General features: G+C 37.9%; 1 protein-coding gene across 3 annotated transcripts in view; it reads left to right on the top strand.

Annotated features, from left to right (window-relative positions):
* Positions 1–17,363, top strand: part of LOC124288863 (PHD finger protein rhinoceros-like) — a 62,023-nt gene that overhangs the window by 19,721 nt on the left and 24,939 nt on the right. For 2 of the 3 annotated variants that reach the window (XM_046725431.1, XM_046725429.1), the window contains 5 exons: positions 1,683–1,782; positions 3,372–3,614; positions 9,112–9,288; positions 11,965–12,072; positions 13,495–13,560. In XM_046725431.1, the coding sequence (XP_046581387.1) occupies positions 1,683–1,782; positions 3,372–3,614; positions 9,112–9,288; positions 11,965–12,072; positions 13,495–13,560 (694 nt within the window). The remainder of the gene's footprint in view (positions 1–1,682; positions 1,783–3,371; positions 3,615–9,111; positions 9,289–11,964; positions 12,073–13,494; positions 13,561–17,363) is intronic. The other variant, XM_046725430.1, reaches the window with a different exon arrangement.

The following is a 17,363-nucleotide window of genomic DNA, read 5'->3' as shown; positions in this document are numbered from 1 at the left end:
CCAAGAGCATCTAATCCCCATGAAATCAGAGCACTGGCTTCCACACTCGCTCTACACGGAAATTGCTCGTTGAATACCATTATGGAGGGCTGCTTTTGGAAATCCGACATGGTGTTTGCTAACCACTATCTGAGAGATATCACCACCGAGGACGTCTCAGGTATTCACCATTTCGGTCCCATGGTCCTCGCACAGCAGTTGACAGTCCCTCGTAGACGATGAGACATAGTCTCACGAGATTATTATGTATATATTATACCAGTATCATCTAGCTTATAACTCTACGGAGTTTTAGTGCTAATTATATACATATCTTAAGTCTACATTAGTCTTAAGCCCAGTACTGATGTTTATGTACATTGGGTCTCCACTTTGGAGTCGCTTATTATACCATTATTACTATTATCATAGTATCTATTTATTGTAGTACCCCTATCTATGGCAGCTGGTAGAACTTATGTTTTATAGTAGCAGGAATTATCCTAATTCAGTGCCATTATGAAGTTCCCGTAGGGGGTTATTACATATAGATATAAATCACTAATTATTTAAATCCAAAGTATTCTGTTTTCCCTCCTCCGTTTCCGTAAAGGATTCTACAAGCGAAAGAGCATGAGTCAGGATAAGGAAAAATATGTAATTTTCTGAATAAAATTGATATTTTATACTTATCCTGACTCATGAGGTAAGCCCTCCCATCCTCCCCACATAACACTTTGGATTTCCCTGTAAATTCAAGTGTTGGGCTCGTTATAAAGGAGAGAGTGAAGCATGTGGGCAGAGGTGGCGCCTCCGTTCCCGCGCATTTGGCAAGAGGGAGGCAACTCTTGGTGAGTACTAATTAGTGATTTTACATTGAAGGGAGCTTCAATTAGGGAGATACAAGTGTTCCACTATGTTCGCAAGAAGAAGAAGACAAGCAAAAGAGCATGAGTCAGGATAAGTATAAAATATCAATTTTATTCAGAAAATTACATTATTTCTTCTCATGTTCAGATGTTTTTAGATTTTCTAGGTTATGCTTGTAAAAGACAAGCAAAAGAGCATGAGTACAGGATAAAGCTCGGATAAAATATCAACTTTTATTCTAAAGATAAAAATGCCTTTCTCTCAAAATACCAACTATCAGCCCTCAGGGAAGCTACCATATAATTTATTCCCCCCAAAATTACATCTTTAGATTACAATATTGAATTAAAACGTTTGAATGGATTAATGCAACGTTGCATAAAATTAACTCTCACTCCCTCTACCAGATGAACACTATTTTAAGCAAACCCCATACAGTTATGTCCCTTGGAGCTCTCTTTAAGAATATTCTATAACTCCTTTGGAGTCTTTTATTGTGTCAATAGGGAGCTAAAGTAAGTGCACATGCACCAATATGTATAATATAGGCCAAAATATTGTCTAAAATGTGTGAAATTGTGCCTTTAAGTTTAGTTATAACAAAGATTGTTATTACTGTGTAATATATTTAACTGATGTGAAATATGAATTATGTCACTTACATTAAGGTAATAACTTTTATTTTCAAGTTATTAAGACATATGTTTGTAATCTGGATCAATACTTAAATGAATCTTTAATTTGCACATTTTCTCAGATTTCACATTTTTATAATGCTCACCTTTTAGTAACAAAAAGTTACAATGAAATTACATTTTGGATGTCGGCTGCAGGCATTACAGAACAGAAACACCAAGAAAAGCCCTGATGGGAGCACCTGGAAACAGAACAGAAAAGCTTACTCTACACCATTATCTAATGCTGAGAGTAGACGTAAGTTCAACAATAATGCTGTTATCAGTAACTCCCTGTTTCCAGGCATTCAGTAACAAGCTTTTGTCAACACCACCATATCATAAGTCCCCCTGTTCAGCTCCTTCATACAGTCTGTATGCTTGAAGGAGAGGTAATGGCACAGCTTGGAGTGCTGTTTATTTCTGTTGATAATGATACGAATGTAAGTGTTTCATATCTTGAAAATCTTCAGATTGGAAGCATAAATCTCTGGTGTACATAGATTAGGTTATTGGTAATAAATTATGACTCCTGTCAGAGGGTAATGGAAATGTTGTCACAGTTAAGTGTTTTCACCTACCTTGGCAGTATGAGCAGTACTAAGCTTCTAGTTCTGTTGATATACCCTGTCAACAGTTTATAGTCCAATAACAAAACTTAGACGTTAACTGGTTCAGGTTTAAGCAGCTGTAACAAACCTGACCTTCAAACAGGATAAGATAGAGGTGAAATGGTTGGTTCATATGTTGACTACCCTACCTGTAGAAGGTGTAGGATAGAGGTGAACAGGTTCAAATGTTGACTCGTCTACCTGTAGAAGGTGTAGGATAGAGGTGAACAGGTTCAGATGTTGACAACCCTACCTGTAGAAGGTGTAGGATAGAGGTGAACAGGTTCAAATGTTGACTCGTCTACCTGTAGAAGGTGTAGGATAGAGGTGAACAGGTTCAGATGCTGACTACCCTACCTGTAGAAGGTGTAGGATAGAGGTGAACAGGTTCAGATGTTGACTCATCTACCTGTAGAAGGTGTAGGATAGAGGTGAACAGGTTCAGATGTTGACTACCCTACCTGTAGAAGATGTAGGGTTGACTTCGTCTACCTGTAGGTGTAGGTGATGAACAGGTTCAGATGTTGACTCGTCTACCTGTAGAAGGTGTAGGATAGAGGTGAACAGGTTCAGACGTTGACTACCCTACCTGTAAAAGGTGTAGGATAGAGGAGAACAGGTTCAGATGTTGACTCATTTACCTGTAGAAGGTGTAGGATAGAGATGAACAGGTTCAGATGTTGAGTACCCTACCTGTAGAAGGTGCAGGATAGAGGTGAACAGGTTCAGATGTTGACTACCCTACCTGTAGAAGGTAGAGGTGAACAGGTTCAGATGTTGACTACCCTACCTGTAGAAGTTGTAGGATAGAGATGAACAGGTTCAGATGTTGACTACCCTTCCTGTAGAAGGTGTAGGATAGAGGTGAACAGGTTCAGATGTTGACTACCCTTCCTGTAGAAGGTAATGGCTGGAGGTGAACAGGTTCAGATATTGACTACCCTACCTGTAGAAGTTGTAGGATAGAGGTGAACAGGTTCAGATGTTGACTACCCTACCTGTAGAAGGTGTAGGATAGAGGTGAACAGGTTCAGATGTTGACTACCCTACCTGTAGAAGGTGTAGGATAGAGATGAACAATTTTAAATCTCTAGCAAACCAATGTGTTTTGGCATAACATTTCACAAGCTTGTTAACACTGACAGATGGACATATCTTTAGCCTTGTCATACATGCAAATATTTCACTCAAAAGGCATGATTGGAACAAATTGCAGTTGTCTCCTCTGTTTTGGTAGGCAATCGTCTACCCCCTCGGGCACCCTCTGCTGGGCCATCTTTTCCCCAGCCCACTCCCTTGGAAAATGTGTGCCCAGCCTGGAGATCCCCAGACATCCATGAGGGGGATACAGTGGAAACTGATGCTGAGAGATTGGAGCTTCAGGAACTTCTCATTCCATCGCCGGACACAGCTGGGGACACTGGGCAGGCTGTGGACATAAAACCACTGGAGACGAGGGACAGTGATGAGGAAAGAAGTGGTCAGTATTGATGCTTTTGTTCATCTCACAGCCAACTGAAATATTCCCCTGTACTGTCATGCAGATTTAACACAGTACCATGACACTGTTGCTAAACATGTGCATTTAAAGTGGTCGAATGTTCCAAATAGTTGGGGTAGCTCTTCTGTCGGAATGGTGGGCTTACCAACACAAACATATGCTAGTAAATCAACAGTTTGCCATAGAAGAGTTGTACGTGTATTGCCAAACATGATAGACACACCAGATCGTGATCTACATGCCCAAAATTAATTTTACGGTCACTTGTCAACATTACACTTCATGTTATTAGTTCCTATATATTTTGTTGTATTTAAGCACAAATAAGCCTTCATTATAATATGTAGAAAACATCACATTTTTTTCCATTAACCACATATGTTCCTATACTTATGGACAAGGTGCAGAATTTAAGAAATGAAGAAAATTTTCACAAATCATTAGGATTGTCAGAGGTAACATCTGTTATTTGTGAATTGCATTTTTTAAAGTAAATCACAAATTCTAGTAGTTTTGTTGTCTTGTTGTTGACCCTACACTCTGAGAGTGAGGCACCTCATCGCCAGTACACAAAGTCAGCACAGCAATCTAACCCACTCAGCCTCCCGAAGCTTAGACAAAGAGGGAGTCGGAGATTACAGACTTAACCAAACAGAACTTCTAGTCTTAGAAAGATGTTCTATGAGTGAGTGAGTGTGTTACGTTTTACGCCACTTTTTGGAATATTCCAGAAATATCACGGCAGGGACACCTAGTGTTGGGAATCGGTTGCAATTTCATAATCGATTATCGGTTGCAATCGGATTGTCCCATCCGATCAATGATTGATTGTACAATCAGTTACACTGATTAAGAATTAAATATTGTTTACAACTTGTGCAATTCCCAGGTAAACATTTGAACTCTTTTTACAAAGCTGCAATACTGTATATTTGTCATTTTTTTAATTATGTGATAATACAGAGCATTAAATGAAATTGATCAGCTTTTGTGGTTGGTTTCTGTATAAAAACGTGACTTGAGGGTGCATCTAAAAGAACTTAAGAACTCCTGAATATAATATTTTTCATAAGTTTTAATTGTCATTTGAGGCAAGATTGTACAAAGTCACAAGCAACCCAAGTCTACATTGATCAACAAAAATAAATACTGACAGACTACCAAGATATAGAAAAGGTGACTGTTCAATTCACTCTTTTGCAGATTTTACACAATCACAACAAATCCTCACAATTTTTTCCAAATTTTGACCCACTTTTTACACTAATTTACTGTAATGTATTACCGTAAATAAGCCGAATTTTGAGGACCAAAAATAGCAGTCTGTAGAAGGGGGTTAGCATTATCTATGGGTAACACTTTCATCAAACTTTTTTCAGGGGATAAGAAAATGACATTGTATCGCTTTACATGAACAGACAGACAAGAGAAGAAGACTTTGTCAGTAAAGACGTCAAATTTCAAATTGCAATTAAACATCACTAGACAAGATTATTTACCTTTTCACTAAATTTCAGTTCTAATTTGTTTTGCTTGGCATTGTATTATATGTGTATTTGTCTCGTATGTAAAGTCGGAAATAGCAATCAGCTGTGCACACGTTTCCCAGTGATCTACTGTAAATCATGAAATTAATGCGAGCATTTTATTAATACGAAAAATGCGTCTGTACTCTTCTCGCATTATTGAAATGATGCATTTCAGTCTGACCATGTCTACTTTTGAGAACATAATAACAGACAGAAAACGTAAATCTGTTGACACTACACATTACACCAATACAGGTCACTTCCTCATTACAGGTATCTCAAACCACATGTAATTATCACTGGTTACAATCACTGGTCATTGTTTAAAGTCACTCAAGCACATCAGCCAGATCGGACATTCTCCAGCCACGTGTTTGTTGTACCCGAGTGGTAGATGACTCGTGTCTTTCAAGTCAGATTACGTTTATACATGTTGTCATAAGACAAGTAGTAGCAAGCAATCACGTGATCAAACATGGCAGCGTAATCAAAACATCATCAGCTCATTTCCATTCATTGCTTAACAAGCTCAATTCAGGTTATTTGGTAAATAACAAGTGTGAAAAGAAAAAAGAACAATACCGAAGATTCAGGGTGTCACATTTTGTCATCAACACAGATTCCTGAGCTCGCATTAATTTCGTGACGCATTTTAGACTAGAACCTCGCACTCGCATTAAATTCGTGATGCATTAATTTCATGATTTACAGTAGTTAAAACATACCCAATAATATAACGGGATGAATTCTGCCGCAGTGATCGGTAAAATATAATATCTAAAACTATTATTTTATCCTAGCATTGTGTAATTTTACTTACAGGTTTTGCTCTATAAATGTAAAATATGTATAATCAATACTAAGGTTATACGGACCCTCACGAACATGGTAAGCGGAAGTTGAACTTACACGTTTTCACCGATGTTACTGTAAACTAGGGCCTCCATGGATGATGAGGCGGTAATCAGTTCGTGGTTGTTGAGAATAATCTGAAATTGGTGCTGTCGCGGTTGGAGCGAAAAGCGTACCCTCATGATTATGGTAAGTGAAAGTTGTACGCACATGAAATGAGGTGAAATGCACATGCCAGTTTGTTGTGATTGCCAGCTACAACAAATATGACATGTAGCAAAACAAAATATGTATGCGTATCCAATTTCTGTCAACTACACAAAAGTTATAATTATTGGTGACTGCCCGTTGTCTTATGGTCCTAGATTGGTATTCATTACTGTTTTTCTAAGAAATATTAGCGACAATCGATTATGAAATTTTGCAATCGATTGTCACATCGGAAAAGGGTAACCAATCAATTGTCGATTATAATCGATCATCGGAACACCACTAACCTGGACACCAGAAATGGGCTTCACACATGTGGGGAATCGAACCCGGGCCTTCGGCGTGGCGAGCGAAAGCTTAAACCACTAGGCTACCCCTCTGCCCCCAGATGTTCTATGATCCCAAGACATTATACTAACATGAATATATTCAACAAGGTATGAGCCAAAACAAGAGGACTAATGATTTGGTACCTGTTGATATGAAAGGGAATGTTTACTGGTTGACCAGATAAGCTACATGTGACTGTTTGTTATGAGACTGTTTCAGTTGTTTACAAAGACAAAAAATATATTTTCAAACAAGTTTTACTTTCTGACAAAAATACTCCTGTCAAACAGCAACCAAATTATCCCTATTTATCATGCTTGTATATATCATAGAAGTAACAGATAGTACACCCCACAGCCAGCATCAGCCCACACTACTTGGAGATTCCCATCCTACCTCCTATAACCTCTCCTCCCCACTCAGCTGTGTCTCCCCACATACCTATCTCACCCCAAACACCCATCTCACCCCACACATCCATCTCACCCCACACATCCATCTCATTCCTCACATCTATCTCACCTATCCAAACTGATACACCCATCTCGCCCTGTACACCAATCTCACCCTGTACACCAATCTCACCCAATACACCCATTCCATCAATCCAACCCATCTCACCTCCCATGCCCAAACACACTGAAAGAGACACCTCTGCAACATCAAGAGTGTCTTCTGAGGCAGTGGACAGTGTTCCGAAACTGCCATCTGTGTCTATTCAGTATGTTGTGAGTGAACAACATCCTCATCCCAAGTCAGTCCACTTCCCACAAGTACTGGCCACCGATGTGGTGGAACTGGAACCTGTGTCACAGAGTGTTCCATATCGCGTGGGCAAACAGGTGGAGGGGGAGACACAGCTGTGGGGAGGGGAGGGAGGACCAAGGGGGAGAGCTACTACAACTCGTACAAGGAAACCCCAAGCCAGACCAGAGAAACTTGGTATCTAGTTGTTGTGTGCATGTGTCAGTATACGCAGTAGCATGACAACCTGCATGCTGGTAGAGCTGTGTTCTTGTAATGATACTAACATACACTAACACATACAGTGCCATGTATACTCACGTATACTGCAGTGACTGTCAATTGTGGTACTTATTATTGTTGGTAATATTTAATGTTAACATAGCATGTCTGTAGTATTTGAATCTAATGATCTTGTAAATCATTGTGCATAAGAGCAAAGACAATCACCCTTTGACTTTCATGCTTAATTTTGAACAAGGCATAACACATTAGTTGTATGATGTAAGCATGCGTTTTAACAATTTATATGATAATCTTGTCAAATTGCACTTTGTTTTGTCTTCATATCCTCATGGACTTTGTCAATTGCTGATCCAAGTAATGACTCAGGAATACAGTCAGGCCACGTTAATCGGAACACTTCCGTTTTTCAGAAAAAAACGTTCGGATAATGAAACGTACGGACTACTAAAACGAACCATTATGGACATCACTACAGTAGAGTTACTTCCCTAACAAATGGCTTAATTTTGATGGTGCCAGTTGTGTTTGCACAAGTGAGACCTATTAATTGATTAAAATCACAAACTAACGACATTTTCAACTCAGAAGTGTCACCCACATGGGTACAATGTGTGAAGCCCATTTCTGGTGTGCCCCGCCGTGATATTGCTGGAATATTGCTAAAAGCAGCGTAAAACCATACTCACTCACTCACTCACTCAGAAGTGTCACCTCACTTATCAATTACCATTGAAGTTTACCGAATGGTGCTCATGAGGTAAGGGGATTATCGAACCTTTTTGATGTACCACCGGATTAATAAAGCAAAACCAAGTGTAATTAGCTAATCCGTTACTGCTAATTAACGTCTGGATATGGAGAGTGAACATGGTGAAGCACCGGATTAATGAATCAACAGTTAATGAGTTTACATAGTAAACAAGATCAGTTACATCTAGCTACCGTTCAGATATTGCGGGAATCGGATTATTGGGGTCCAGACTAACATGGCCTGACTGTAAATGTTTTTATTGTAATGTGTGAACTCTCATCCTTTGAATTTATAAAGGTTATGCTTGTGACAAAAAGTACACCAATTATCTGTGGGTGTTTTCCAAATAACTAGTAGAAGGTTCACAAGAACTTTACTATGTAGTGACTATCCTAATTTGAAAGCTATTGGAAACATAATATTTGTTTCACAGTAGGTGTCACATTCAAAATGGCCACTGCCAATGATTCAACTTTTTTGTTAATTCTGTTGAAATTTTAACTTTCCTGTCAATAGGGGATGTTATGTTTTCTATATACTTTCAATAAATACTATTTAAGCACCGGGTTATGATGCGGGTTAGAATTGGTCTTCAGTAACCAATGCTCGTCATAAGAGGCGACTAACGGGATCGGGTGGTCAGGCTTGCTGACTTGGTTTGACACATGTCATCGTATCCCAAATGCGTAGATTGTGCTCATGCTGTTGATCACTGGCTTGTCTGGTCCAGACTCAATTATTTACAGACCGCTGCCATATAGTAGGAGATTGCTGAGTGCTGGGTTAAACGACAAACCAATTATTTAACCTCCAGGTGAGTCAGTGACAAGTGTTGCTGACCACACTCCGCCTGACAAACCTGACAAGAAACAGATGAGCAGTACTGGTGGTCTGGTCAACAAGCAACAGGTACAGCAACCACCACCACCTCCTCCTCCACGTCCGCAAGCAGCAAGCAGAGGCCAGACACAGTCAAAGAAGTCATCCCCAAGTAGGTCACAATAGTAACCATGAATGAATACTACCTGCATGACACATAGGGGTACTGTTACAACTGACCTGGGCCCACCTTTCACAAACAGATCTTAGAACTATGTCTAGCTTAAGTCAGTGTAAGAGTGTAGGAGTTATGATCACTAAGATCACTTTATGCAACTTTATACCTGGATGGTTATGATGTCACATCCTGATCTTCTGGATTTTTGTTCATGCTGTTATTCACATGTTTTTCTGGGCCAGACTTCAATATTTACTGGTCACAGCTGAAAGGCACATTTTATACATGACCATGGTAACATTATACACCATCACACTGATGTTATTCTTACCTCTACACCTTACTGAAGGATTTTTAGATATTAAACATGAAGTAGTATATTTAATGTGTGAATTATTGTTGCTCTCAAACACCCAGACCAGAGGAGATTTTCAGTGAGATTTTTGCTGAGGTCTTTTCTGCATACACAACAAGGCCAGTAAACATTTTTAGGGTTACCCTAGCATTTTTGACAACAGAAAAAATTGCTCAAAAGTGAATTGTAAAAATATCCTCACTCTATAAAGAGCCAAACCAAAATCAACCACTTGCAAATGCTTTTTTTATACAGGGTTCAATTGTGAACAAAATTGAAAATGAGATATCACCATGTTTGAAAAACAATTCATAAATAGTTACTCATTTTCATCCAAAGTCAGTATGTGATGATATTTAATCAATAATGAATAAAAAGTTATGACAGTCACATTAGCAAGGTTAGAAATTAAGGGAAAACACTCCATTACAGACAGTTTCAAGCTCTTCAGGGCTTAACTAGCCTATTTAGTGATCCAAGGTCTTCCTACATTTTTCCCACTCAGATAACTTGTTTATGTAGGTCCCTTCAACTTCCACACAACAGTGATTGACTGTACTGTGATATTGAGATCTGTGTTTGTCATGTAGCCTTAAAGATGAAAACATGTATCAAGGATGATAGAAAAACAGATGAAGGGATTTTGTTTAGATACTGGCAAAGAGATAGTCAAAGGGCAACTGTATCATTGATGACATAATTTTATTAATGATCATTCTTATGATATAGACTATTTGGCTTTACAAAATGATTAATTGTCTTTGTAAATAACTTACTACTTTACCAAGGACGACCCGAGCAGCTTGGTGTTCTATATAAATGTGTATTAAGGTAAAAACCAAAGTCACACCTTAATTTTTTCTTCTGTTTGTAAACAGATGCCATTGCTCATAATTTCAGTACTGACTTGCTGACAGATAACACATAGACAAGTATAGATATTCAAGTCAGTGTTATAATGCATATGCATGTATTGCTAATGTCACCATGCTCAGAAGCCTAAAGTTGTACTGACAGCCATGGTATAGATATGGTTTTCAACTGAAGATTGACAATATCCCCCTGAACTTCAACTCTATTTCTTACAAGAACAGAATTGACAATTGTGTAACATACCATTAAACTATGATTACTTCATACTTCCTTTCATACCATAGGACACATACAACATACTTGCATCCATTTGTAATATGTATGCATGTGATAAAATCCAGAAATAGTCAATTACTGTTTGTATTTATTCGATGATGTGTAAATATGATCTGTGAATAATTTGTTTCATATCAATGCATTGTAAACAAGTCACTTTTAGAAAAATAGCATTTATGTAGAAAATATTTGCCATTTTGTACTGTGTGCACGGTAAGAATTGACTGTCACTTTAATTGTTTGGCCTGCCTATGGCATAATGCAGTGTAATAATAGGAGCAGCTCAACTGATAGAATGGCCTTTGTTTGTGATAGAATATCCCAATTCTCCAGTTCAAGTATTTCTTAGGAGAGGAATGTGTGAAGCCCATTTCTGGTGTCCCCCGCTGTGATGTTACTGGAATATTGCTAAAAGCGGCGTAAAACCAAACTCAGTCAGTCAGTCAGTCAGTCAGTCAGTCAGTCAGTCTTAGGAGAGGAAGATCATCATTAAATCCAAAGGTCTGTGTCATGAAAAACTACTACTTCAGGGCAATGTGTATTTTTGTCCATGAATATGAATAATCATGTCATTTCAATAGAACAAACTGCACTAATTTTGTATATCTCCCACTAATTGCATATGGATGTAGCTTCATGGAACAAAAAGGTTTACAACAAAAAGGTTTTCATGGTTTTAATGTTGTAGGATGAACAGTTACAGTTGTTAGAAAATATCAAATTTGTTCCCATACATGCAAATCTAATGCACATAAACAGGTTGTTCTTGATGACAACCTCATTGATTGTTGTAATGCTGTAAAATGACAAATGCCAGAGAAGTTCAGGATAACATGCTGTTTGCACTCCAACTACCTAAGGTGTAGCAAAGATGTCAAACTTCCACATCCCAATTTAACCACTTTGCCAGAGGTTCATTTCGGTTGTGTTCTTTTTCAGAGAGTAATCAACTGTCATGGTTTGGCATACATTCATGTCTTTAATATAAAAACTTCCAGGTGCAAATATATCTGGTGATTTACGTACAACCCTGTTGGGGAACCATTGTATCTTTAATGACTATAATAACCCTCTTCATTCCCATATGAATGCTGATCTACATCCTGCTACGAGTTCTGTTTTATATCCTTCTCGCTTGTGACTATAGCTTCTGGTGTTGTGTATAGGGAAGCCTGCCACATTGAAACCAAACAGGTCTCCAAAGAAGCCAAGCAAAGTCAAGTCTCCTCCACAACAACAGAAAACAGCCAGACCCACAGCCAAACAAAAGAAAGGTAGATCACAAGGATGTTTATTCTTGAATAAGATGTTGGTTCCTGGCTAATACCTACTATAGCCAACTAAAGTTGGTCAACAGACACTATTAATGCATACAGTCAAACACAGCTGTATCAAACTTTCATGGGTCGAAATTAAAATTAAACTTATCTTACAGCATAAGTTTGGTCCCTGAGCATTACTTATGTACTGAAGATTTTGTAGTTGTGCCAAACCTCTGATAACTTGTTTATGTAGGTCCCTTCAACTTCCACACAACAGTGATTGACTGTACTGTGATATTGAGATCTGTGTTTGTCATGTAGCCTTAAAGATGAAAACATGTATCAAGGATGATAGAAAAACAGATGAAGGGATTCTGTTTAGATACTGGCAAAGAGATAGTCAAAGGGCAACTGTATCATTGATGACATAATTTTATTAATGATCATTCTTATGATATAGACTATTTGGCTTTACAAAATGATTAATCGTCTTTGTAAATAACTTACTACTTTACCAAGGACGACCCGAGCAGCTTGGTGTTCTATATAAATGTGTATTAAGGTAAAAACCAAAGTCACACCTTAAATTTTTCCTTTTCATCTCCCTAAGGGAATGAAAATATTTACCCATCGCCGAGTAGTATGTGAGTTTGGATTTGAAATTTTGAATTACAGTATGCCATAGTTAAAGGTCACATGCAACGTAAAGCACAACTTTGCAGATTCTGATACCTTTCGGTATGGACTTACCAAAACAAATCATCAAAAATGCAAATTCAACTTACAAAGTTGAAAAATGATGCGATGAAAAAAACAGCGTGAAATCGTAGTTCAAACGATTCACTAATTTTCCCCCAGCGCTTGGGGGAATTGAAGTGGTTTCAACAGCTGGGCTGCGCTCATATCACATGCGCAGTGAAATAGGTTCGCGCAGCTTGGAAACGGGTTGTCCGGTGAATACTTGGTGAAGGCTTTGGTGTGAGCTATTTTTCATGTATTTACATACATGTATTTACAAAACCCAACATCTCTATATATACACACACAATAAGCCGTGAGGGCATCTGCAAATGAACCAGCTGTTACACTTGAGTGCACACCCACCCGCTCTGACTGGGTTCGGTATCCCGGCTGCTTCGTTTCTTGCGAAGTACAAAATATTGCAATTTTGATTTGTGATTGTACGCTTATAATTTTGTTTATATGTTTTTTCATAACCAGCAATGTATATTATATGTCATGAATAAGTGATAATTGTGTTTTAATTATGTTTGATTTTTTGGTTGCATGTGACCTTTAAAAACAATTCTTAAAAAGACAGAGAATCAATATTTATGGTTTGTCATGTATTTCACCGTATGTAAAACCACAATTAGAACATGATGATAGTTCCTATATCCTGTGAGAATTGTTAATCCTTGCATTATGACATAGCACCCAGAGAGTTACCTGTGCAGGAGGAGAAGCCATCACCTTCTCACAAGACCAACCAACGGAGAGGTACAAGACATGTTGTTGTCTTTGATTGTTTCATTGTGTTGTTCATGTGGTTTAGAGAAAGTGTATCTCAGTGTCTAAAAGTGATCAGTGGATTTGAAAAAAACATCATCAACAAACTTGATGTTGGGAGAAAAGGTCAGTTTACAGTTGGACACAATTGAACCAGTCAGAAATCAAGCAATAGTTATTAATGTATGTAATCCTAACAATACAACCTTTATTACGCCAGAACAATTTGTCCATTTTGTCTGTCATGATACCATAACATCTTCTTGATTTTCAATAGAAGTCATCTTCACAGACAAATGTATCTATGATTAGTGTTTTATTATTTTCATTAACATGTACAAGGTAGCAAAAAGTCATTTTTTTCCCAGTAACTTACACCAACTAAATGCAGATAGATTTGAGAGTAGATAGATTGGGAGTGACTACTTCCTAATGCAACACAGGTAGTATTCTTAGAATTGTTCACAATGATAACTATTGTTTGATAACAGCTTTGAATGTCCTACCTCTGTTACATCATAGCTGGTATTCACCAGAGGTTGGTTCACTAGTCGTTCTGGCATCTAGTAATCCCAGTTGGTTGGCAGCAGTGAGGCAGAGTGAATCATATTAATAGTAAAATAATAACGCCCAATCTCCTTATTACTCCTCATATAACTATGTTTATTGGCATTTGTGATGTCATTTCCAGTTTTATGACATCATATACTCTTCATGAAGAGGTCAGTTTCATTCTGATGATATCACTTCAGTTGCCTTTTTGTGATGTTTGGCTCTACTTATGATGTCACTTCATGTTCTGAGATCATTTGCTAAGTTACTGCAGATTAATCATACATATGCATGTTGCACCACATGTTGCAATTTTGCAGTTTGGGCAAAATGTTTAGATGACCTCCTCAATTTGTCTGTGGTTTGACTTTGGGGCATGGTGATGTTTCCTTGAATGTAGAGGCCAGAAATACAGTCCCATCCCTCTGTTCAGATTGTTTTCCATTGATCCATGTCAGTTTCAGTTGGTTGTTCGTACATTTTTGTCACCAAATTAATAGTAGATGTATTAAACATTTGATTGGTTGAGCTGATTTGCTCATCCATGACTGTATGTTCACACTCAGCAATCAAGATTCTCTTGCATCTTGAGAAAGTGATCCAGGGAATCAGAGTCCACTGGTCAGCCCGAATAATTATGAGTCATGGGTGCTAATACATGAGGAAACCAGTTCCTATGTATGTGATAATGTTCATTTGCTCATTTAGTACGTCTATGTCTTTGACTTGCTTGTAATGGGAGGGCTTACTGTCAATGGTTTTATGGACATGAAGACGTCTTTCCCTCAAATAGAGTTTTGAGGGCTTTGTTTTGCATTTCAGTCAACTTTTCAATTTACAATTTCTTGCTAATGATTTTGTAATCAATGGCAATTGCCACCCTGTTGTTAATATTACCGTCCAAACACTGGGGCTGGTTGTAGTTCACTGGCTGCCAGTGCGCTACTGGATACAGCACAAGATACTTGTACTGGTGTTCCTGTCCCTCCATAACACCAGATTACCTCAGCAGCCTGCTGACCAGATACCACCCACCTAGGACACTGAGCTCATGTGATAAGTCTCTCCTAGTTCTACCCTCCTCCTGTACAAAAACATTTGGTGACTGCTCTTTTGAATGTGCAGGACCCCTTCTCTGGAACAGTCTCCCACTTGACATAAGATCTGAGCAAACATTGTCCACGTTCAAATCTAAACTCAAATGTTCTTCTTCAATATGGCATTCCAGTAACCCTTTCAATTATCGCAGACACTAGCACTTTGGAGCAGCTAATGATGGATACTAGCACTTTACAAATGTTTGTATGTATGTATTTTGATTGGTCCATCAGACTGATTAGTGTAGGAAATCTTAATGGCAAATCACATCGGCATGCAGGAACTGCATACACATTAACCTAAGACTCCTGTTGAAAATGTAAAGCATTTCATGGTGTGATGGCAACAATAAAATGAGTTTATGACAATGATTTAACAGATGTATGCTATTCAATGGAATTATAAGGAATGTGAAACCATAAATGATGAATTAATCCCTCATGAGATGTTAAGACAATTAACAGTTTCATACGTTTTTATTTTAAATCTTTGTAAAATTAGTGTTTGATATTAAGGGCCCTTTAGTTTGCAGTTACATTATGTGAATCCTAGACTTTTATAATAGTGGGACTATTCATCAACTGCTTGACTTTGAAGCTTCATTTCAAACTGATTAAGTAAACTGAATTTGTTTGGAAAATGACATAGCTATTAATAATTCATGTTGACAGGGGACACCTATGTGTTCAAGTGGACTAAGGTGTTTGCCCCTTAGAATTGCCAGGATCTGTTAACTGTAGGTTCAAATCATAGATTCAACTAGTTTATCATCCACTTCATGCCAGTGCTTGTGAGTACAACAAAAGTGACAAATGTTAATGATATGTGTCACTTTATCCTTACTCCAGCATTATTACATATACCTGAAATACTGGTCCCAGCTACAATAAGTTTGCTTGTTAAAATGTTGACACCAACAAACACTTGCTGGTAAGACTGTTGCCCCAGAAGCATCATTTCATCTGTTTAAGGTGAGCTGCAGTACCTGCAATACACTCTTGTCATTTGCCTCTATTTGTTGTTAGGATACATTGTTTGCTTTACATTTTTGTGTTGGTTTGTGTCAGTTGAATTTAATATATTCATGTAACCTATGTCAACTTACCAGTAACAAAACTGAGGTTCTTGAGAGGCATATAGAAGCTTTTCTTTATTGTATACACAACGTTTCGGGGCTATTAACTGTCAATTATTTTCTGTTGAAAAAGTTTACGCAATAACAGAGACCGTATCAATATATGGTCTCTGACAAAAATAACTGGGACTGGCAACAAGAAGTAGTATTGTTAGGCTGGAGTGCATCATATTCACGCAGCTGAAATTTACAGAGCGTAACATTATATGTTGATATTGTTCTGATCAATATTGGTGCTAACAGACTAAGATGACATAGAAACAGATATGTCCATAACCTGCTGATTGCATGTCGGCTGTCAATTACATCCAATAGTCCTGTTATTTATCTAACTACAAACCAGAAAATAAGGCAGGCATATTCAATCAGTCACGACATTGTTCATTTTTTGTGACTTTCTATGACTTCAGTGATAGAGGCAGACAGAGGTGAGGGGATTGAACATTTTTCACCTTTAAATGTTTGTTGTATTACAAATAAGTTGTGTAGTTTGTCTGTCTGTGACATTATGAGTGTCTGTTGTCATATATTGTCCATCATTTGTTTGTTGTTCATCAAACAGAGCAATGCTCCTTTCTTAACATGACAGATGTAAAGAAAGGGATTGGGTTCCCAAAAGCTTAACATTTACTCAAATATTTATCCAGATACTTGTTTACTATGATGACTTGTGTACATGAAATTGCTTAGGCTCAGGGCTGACAACTAGCTGTAACACATCTGAAAAGTAAAACTGTGTTTCATTGATAAATTGTGATTTCTCATTTTTTATTTAATGTTATCTTTGTGCCATTCAGACATAGTTTTGTGTGTTGCTATATAGAGCCTATACAGGTATAGTGAGTTTTCTGTGTGAGGACAGGTGTGCTATCACAGGAATGGGGCAGCATGGGGTAGGGTGACTTCATATCTGTTGAGTGTAAAACCTTTTGTTGTCTTACTGACTGTGACAGAGATTGCTTGATGAAAGATAACGATAGTCACTTCCAAATATTGCATGGTGTTTGTG

The sequence above is a fragment of the Haliotis rubra genome, unplaced genomic scaffold, assembly GCF_003918875.1.
Source record: "Haliotis rubra isolate DU_JTF1 unplaced genomic scaffold, ASM391887v1 Scf427, whole genome shotgun sequence".
Taxonomy (NCBI): Eukaryota; Metazoa; Mollusca; class Gastropoda; order Lepetellida; family Haliotidae; genus Haliotis; species Haliotis rubra.
Note: the sequence above shows the minus strand (reverse complement) of the source record. Positions and strands in the feature narration are given on the sequence as shown.